Below are 7,759 nucleotides of genomic sequence, written 5' to 3' on the forward strand. Positions count from 1 at the left end.
TGATGCCCACTTCACAGTGTAACACATGTAGCATCACAGTTTCCTGTGATGCGTGGCTTTGTTAACATAAAGATGGACCTAAGCCACAATTTGCACAGATCACCCTTATATACAGCACACATAAAGCTAATGATCTATTTTTCTATATACCAAACTGACAACTGCACAAGGGATGGGCCAGACAAAGCACCATATGCTCATACACACATCATTCACACTCTTAGCCCCTGGTGGAAAAAGAAAGTCTTATGAGCAATCTTACTTCACCCCAGGAACTGGCCACATACTTCCACAGCAAGGCCAGTGATAGTGAAAAACTAACTGTAATGAGGTAGGGAGTGTCTTTATTAAATTTTATGTATTGCTTGAAATCAATATGCTGTGCAACTGACAATCCCCCATCTCATCTGATAATTCCTGGTACTCGATTATAATTCCTCACAACCCCTCTGATGTTATAGATCATGGGAGTATTTATCAATTAGCAATCTGTACTTTGTAGAGGCTTGTGCATAACTTTTCATGGTCTCATCAAATAACATGGGTGATTATCAGCTGCATAGCATGTCTATTTCACCCAACACACAATGCTTCATTCAAACACTCCTTACCTGCTAACACTTTCTTGTGCTATCACTAACTTTACATGGGATTATAAGTAATGATGATCTACTCCTATGAGTTGAACTCCAAAGGAGCCAAATGTTACAGTGTAAGACTCAAGTTCAATAAAAACACATGGATGGCACAATGTGATGCTACACCTCACTCTATGGAACACCTGACATCTACAGTCACACTCAAGCCCAGCCCAGCTCACAGATGAGCTCCCACATACAGAATTTCAAGAGATTTCCTCATAGAAGATTGTGGAGAACATTTTCTGTGAAATGGGGAAAACTGTCCAGTGATTCTCACTCCCAACTTAATTGACTTCTCAGTGATTGAAGTCAGTTGTAGCTTTATAGACATGAATAGAACAAGGAACATGAACATCCACCTGTCCCAGAAAGCAGAAAACAAGGGAATAGGAGTCTGACAGTCCTACCAAACGTTTACATTTCTCTATCACTTTCCAGTACACATAGTTTAGCACTAAAAACAATGTAAAACAAGCTTATTAGTCATGAATGAATTATACTTCCTGAGAAGTATTCAAAGTAACTAACAAAAGTTGTATGGCTGACCTCACTTTACTCAATGACAAACACAATCATGCATCAGCACGTCTCATGACCACCAAAGTGCAGCGAGTACAAAGCTTGCCAACAAAGTTAAAAACAGCAGGGTAAGTTTTCTTGAGTGTGTTTATACCATCACATCCCATTCTTATAAAACATACATCCCAGGAATTTACTCTGCCTAAATGTCAATTTAAACCATTAAGAAAGTAAAGCTAACAACACAGCAACAGTAGTTTTTTTTTTTTTTTTTTTTTTTTTATCTTCTTACCCCTTGTGCTCTGTGGACTTTATCTTGCATGCTACGTATCACAGCCTCCATCTTCTCCAGCATCTCCATTCTTGGCCTGAAACATGTAGGGATTATTTTTTTAATTATTCTGCTATTTGAACATGATGGCAACAAGAAATTTGTTCAGACAACATAAACACCAAGGGTACAGATTGCCTCACAAAGAGGAGGACTAAATCACCCACAGCAATGCATAAGGGTTAGTTGCATTACCTATCTGAGTTACCCTAAACAGAAGATATGCTTTACTTCTACTGCTTCTAATTCCATTCTCACATCTAACCTGACCACAGCAGATACAAGCAAGACTCCAATAAAAGACTTTGAAGCCACATCAGTTATTCATCACAAACTATTCCCTCTATCTCTATCATGCACAACCATTCTCCCTTGTTCAAAGACATCACTCTTGCATGTATGTATTACTTACTATGATACAAATTTCAAAACAAACTTTCTTCCAGACCAAACTGAAATATTACCTCATGTCAAAAGCTAAGGGTACTTCCGGGCTATAGTCCACTAATTCCTAGCTTGCAAATGGAGCCTAAACCACTTTTGTAATCTCATCACTGATTGGTGGGTGGCTCTTGTAACCTAGCTGCTGATTGGTTGGTGGCTCAGTCAACCTGGCTCCCACCTAACTCAGACACTGGCTTCCTGATACAACGAGTTTTACATCTCTTCCCTTCATCTCCCTTATCATATAAAAATACATATTTGGTTTCTCGATCACTGGACAGAAGAATGACAGTAGATCTGTTAAAAGTTAAAAATAATAATTGAGACATCATGAGTTAAGTTACAGATGGAGTTGAAAAAGTTTATACCACTTTTTCTTCAATGCTGCTTTTTCGTGGAATAATCTTGACACCATAGATAAAAATAGTGGTATGTGATAGAAAAGGTCCTCCTTAGCACAACTTTAGATAAGATGAAAAGAAAAGATGGTGAGCAGCTTTCATCTTGACCACAGCAGCTGCATGCATATCTTATCCTCACAATGCTGAGGTGAAGTTGTCTTGCTCCTAAAACTTAGAGATAAAAAGTAATTTACCACAGTGACATACACAACATACGCAAAATTACAAATACTTACACTCTCGTTATTGGGTTGGTGAGAAACCCATGCAGGCCATGAAGTCTTTCAAGTTGTCCATGACTAGCACCTACCAGCTGGGAGCGCACCTCTAGCTTGGAGATCATACGCTCCACGAATGGAACATAGGAGCGCAAATGAGCAAGTTTTTCTTGTACTTCTGTAAAGGGGAAAATAAAATCTGATGAAAGTGAACACACATCATAACATCATGGTCTTCTCTATCTCTTAAAAATTTGTGTTTCCATTACCATACAGCATGATGGATCAACAATAACTGTGACAATTCCATCAATATTTACTCTAAAGCTGGTTAAATAAAATGACACCAAACTACATAAAAACTGATACATACGCACCCACAATTTAAGCGACCTTGCCTAAGCAAAGAAAATAAGAAAAAGCTATACCAAGGTGCTTATAAATGCATGATCTAGTAAGAGACTTGGCAACATAACTCACTAAGTCTGCCTTAGGAACTGGTAGTGATCAACATGCCTATTGAACAGTTGTGGCACAACAGACTGAAGTAATTTTGCTAGTATGGGCAACTAGGGAAGGGACTGATGACCAAGCAGCATTCATGTCTGTCAGCTAAGAGAGTGTTTATATCTTATGCTGCTAAATAGACATATCAATGGCGATGTCTCACAGAATTATTAAGATATGTCTACCTTTGGTACAATCTGACAAAAAAAAAAAAAAAAAAAAAAAAAAAAAAAAAAAAAAGACTGTTATTTGCAACACTCCAGTGCCAGTGAGGAAGATTATAATATGGCACGACTGAAAAGTATTCTTGTCCACCCAGCAGTAAGGTGGAGTTGCAGAATAGAATGGACAGCCATTATATAATAAGGTCAGGAGCTCAATAATCCAGACCTATTGAGCTCCTGACCTTGTTATGTAATGGCTGTCCATTCTACTTTGAAACACACACACACACACACACACACACACACACACACACACAATATATATATATATATATATATATATATATATTATAAATACAGACCATATTTTCTCCACCATATTGCAAGAAATGGTATATATTTCTTAATGGGTCTCTGCAGACATATATTCGTGACAATGCATACTATGGACATCTATGGGAACTGTTGCATATGATGGTACCCTCTGAATAAACCCATGTAATCTTTAATGACAGAACTGGCTGACCACTAGCCTTTTTCTAGGCCATCCATTCATTACTCTTATTCTTCTCTCCAACACAGGGAATGCCAGCAAAGTCTTAATGATTTGTGTTAATTCTGAAGCACCAGACAGACATACAGATGTGTAAAGAGAGAGATGTACCATTATCATTTACTACAGAAGTATAACATTGGTTCATACAGTGTAAATGACAGGAAACTTAACCAAGCAAACATCTAATCAAGGACAGTTTATCAAGAATACTAGATAACAAGAGAGAGTGTCACAAGCTTCCTACAATCAAGGTTCAAGAACAATTCTATCATATGTACACCTGTAACATTCAAATCATACAAGTAATTAAGTGCAATGGTAAAAAAAAAAAGAATAAATTATCAAGAGAAGGATATCTATATTTCGTAAAGTATTTCTTGCAAAAGAGGCATTGTTTGCTTACCCTTAGGATAGTCCATCTTGGAGGATTAGTTCTTTACTCTTTTCACTTCATTCTGTAAAAAAATAAAAAATTACAATAATAATAATAATAATAATAATAATAATAATAATAATAATAATAATAATAATAATAATAATAATAATAACAAAAATAACAATAATAATAATAATAATAATAATAATAATAATAATAATAATAATAATAATAATAACAACAAGAACAGTAATACTAATGAGTTACATAATGCATCAAGCTGTTTTAATTTTAATAACCTGGACTACAAAAAGGTGTTTTCTGTTATAGCAATGAGCTGGTAGTACAAAGAGAAAAAAGAAAGTGGTTATTGTTTACAAGGTCCTCCTCACACCAGAATTAAACATTAACATTAATCAACTCCTTGCCAAAAGCACTGTGAGCATATGCTGACTACAAATACAAGAAAATAGCAATGACAATGCTGGTAAATGTTATAACCATCAGAGTACTAGTTTTTAACAATTAGCTGTACAGCAGTTACCAGACATCCCAACAGCACAGCTTTTCATACAATATGATTTATGTTATGGCTCTCTTTTAAAGTAATCAAGATGGATGGATTTAGACTGTCCATAGGACAAAATGTATTGTCTCTTTTAATCAAATGTCTTCAACCTCTCAGAGTTCACTACAGTGCTGCATCTCTAGTTATCTTTGGCCAACATTTCCTTGGTTACTGTCTTCTCTACCTACTAGCTGCCTATCTCCTTTCCCCTGCAACCTTACCATACATGACTTTCTTCTTATTCTAATGCCCATTCTGTCCACCTTACTAATGCAAGAGTGCATCAAAGTCTACTATTTTATCTCTTTCACTCTATGTGCTGATGCAAGAGACCATCAATATCTAAAGCTCTTATCTCCTTCACTGACACACACTGTAATTCTCTGCTTGATTCTTTTTTCCCACCTTCCAATAACTAATATTATTCCAAGACAAAGGTCAAGAAATCTTCAAAACTATTGACTAACTACTGGAACTCTTTTCTACTGGATTCTACTGGATGAACTTGGCTGTGTAATGGTGAGTGCTCAATGCACCAGTAAGTCCTGGGGTCAAACCCCTATGAGGGTGGCATAGTAACAACCAACCCCCTCACAATGAAAGGACAGCTGCAATACATAGTTGTGTCAAGCAGAAACATTATCAGGGGATACAAATTTATGAGTAACAGATAAGACTGCCACAACAGCCAGACAGCTCTGAGAGCTCCCCACAACTGGACTTATCAACAACTAAGATATGGTCTGTGCCAGATGCCACTAACCCACAGAAACTGAATAGCCTCTAATAGTTACATTCAGTGAATTCCCATCATTACTTGGAGAAAAGGAAAACTAGACAAGAGAAGGTGGATCCCCAGTCCAGCACCATCAATGGAAGAGAGAGAGAGAGAGAGAGAGAGAGAGAGAGAGAGAGAGAGAGAGAGAGAGAGAGAGAGAGAGAGAGAGAGAGAGAGAGAGAGAGAGAGAGAGAGAGAAATGTTGATTGAGAATACTCTTACTTCTGGAAGAGACCAGCCACCATCACAACTTACTTATGTAATAGAGAGAGAGAGAGAGAGAGAGAGAGAGAGAGAGAGAGAGAGAGAGAGAGAGAGAGAGAGAGAGAGAGAGAGAGAGAGAGAGAGAGAGGTATATAAGTACACACACACACACACACACACACACACACACACACACACACACACACACACACACACACACACACACAAAACCACCACCATCATCATCATCATCATCAGCCATGAAAGCTCCATATGAACACAAGTCACTATCATTACAACAGTAGTCAGTCTAGGCTATCTGAATTTCTCCACAGCAGAGGCCAGTTCATTATTCAAATGGTTGGCATTCCAACTTATGGTAAACTATCATACAATATGTGAACAGGCAATGATTGCTTATTTGTAGTTATGGCTTTTGTGTTTTATCCACTGAATATAAACAAGTCCTTACATTTATAACCTATCAGGTACCTGCTAAGAGATAAACACTACAACAATTATGATGGCTTCAATTATTCAGAGAAAACATTATCCCTCTAAAATTGTCACACCTAACTACATCAATAGTCAATGACAGGAATCAACACCAATATTAAGTTGTTCAGAACCTTAATCTGAAAAATCACCAACACAATAAAGCTAAAAGCATAGATTAACACAAATGTCACCAGGGTTCATTTATATCAAAAGATTCACATACAACTTTTAGACAGGGGTTTTTAAAGAAAACATCACCCCTGGACTGTACAATTCCAAACATAAGAATTGCCATGGATATTTCATAAATTCTGAATAAATGAATAAGGTTTCACAAACTTTAAAGGTAATAAACTTTCAAAAAACTAGTATGTATTATGGTTCTTTGCCAGCATAATTAATTTGTACCCAGATTTTCTTCAAACAGCAGTGCCCTGTAAGGCAACTAATTCACTATCATTCATAGTAGAAACTGTGCACTGACAACACCATTCAAGTAATTTATCAGCAAATATGACATCAGATTTTTCAATAACTAGCTTCAAGATCATACAATAGTATTAACCTAAATGAATTCATTTTAAGTTAATACTAGGTCACTCCAACAGCCATCACTTCAATATATTGGGCATTCAACGAAGATATGTAAGCAGTTACTCTTGATATAAAGCTAACTTAGCTTAAAATATGTTGGAACAAACCTCTCGCATATTTACGTAATGGGCCACGGTTTGTATATCACTGACACCTTCTTCAGATCACAACACAGATCACATTGTCGATACTCAAAGATCACATATTCTAGGGTTCCAAAAGTCGTAGGCAGTATCACTAACAACGATTGTCACTGGCTATTGGTCGGAAACTTCGGTGGTCATTGCATAAATAGACCTTTGGCGATCACATACTGCACTTCACTGTTCACTCACAATACCTTAGAATCGCATAACTGTATCACAATGCTTTACTACTGCTAATAACCGTGTCTAGTGGCCAAATAATATCGCAAGATGTCTCTTTTTCTAAGACCCTAAACATCGGTGTTAAGTTTGATTTCAATATGGCCACCCATTGAATGGTAGCAAATACATGCCAAGAAAAAACCTTTCCTATACAGATATCATGGCACATTCCATCTATGTTACTTGTCCTACAAAGGTACCAAGGCTCCTAGAATATCTGGGCCCACAACTTGCATTACATCAATGCCAAGAAATGGAATAATGGTCAACACTTACAATGAGGAGAGAGCGGTTTCGGTATCATGATGCTTTCAGTGCGGCTTGCCTAGCTGGCCGCCAGAGGACCTTCCCTGTCTCGCCTCCCGCCGCCGGCCATTTGCACTCCCGATGTAAACAAAGCCCCGGGTGACCTTAAACTAGGGCCTTTATTCACAACCATCTCATTCTTCCATCGTTCAACCTTTTAACTGGCCCTGGTGGTCTTCGAGGGTAATTTTGTGGTTATTCAGATAATTTAGCAAGTAGTAGCAAGAAGAGATATCCACAGGAGGAGATGTAGTTATTGGTGTGGCCTTGTGCTGGCCTTTGAAAG

At 37.4% G+C, this 7,759-nt stretch overlaps 1 protein-coding gene across 4 annotated transcripts in view; it reads right to left on the bottom strand.

The window, feature by feature from the left end:
* LOC135107363 (uncharacterized) overlaps window positions 1-7,547 on the bottom strand; it is a 61,089-nt gene extending 53,542 nt beyond the window's left edge. For all 4 annotated transcript variants that reach the window (XM_064017116.1, XM_064017117.1, XM_064017115.1 and 1 more), the window contains exons 1-4: window positions 7,444-7,547; window positions 4,185-4,236; window positions 2,573-2,732; window positions 1,453-1,528 (exon numbers count right to left, since the gene is read on the bottom strand). In XM_064017116.1, the coding sequence (XP_063873186.1) occupies window positions 1,453-1,528; window positions 2,573-2,732; window positions 4,185-4,200 (252 nt within the window). In that variant the 5' untranslated portion in view covers window positions 4,201-4,236; window positions 7,444-7,547. The remainder of the gene's footprint in view (window positions 1-1,452; window positions 1,529-2,572; window positions 2,733-4,184; window positions 4,237-7,443) is intronic.
* Between the last annotated feature and the right edge of the window lie 212 nt (window positions 7,548-7,759).

The sequence above is a fragment of the Scylla paramamosain genome, chromosome 15 (genome assembly GCF_035594125.1).
Source record: "Scylla paramamosain isolate STU-SP2022 chromosome 15, ASM3559412v1, whole genome shotgun sequence".
NCBI classification, from domain to species: domain Eukaryota; kingdom Metazoa; phylum Arthropoda; class Malacostraca; order Decapoda; family Portunidae; genus Scylla; species Scylla paramamosain.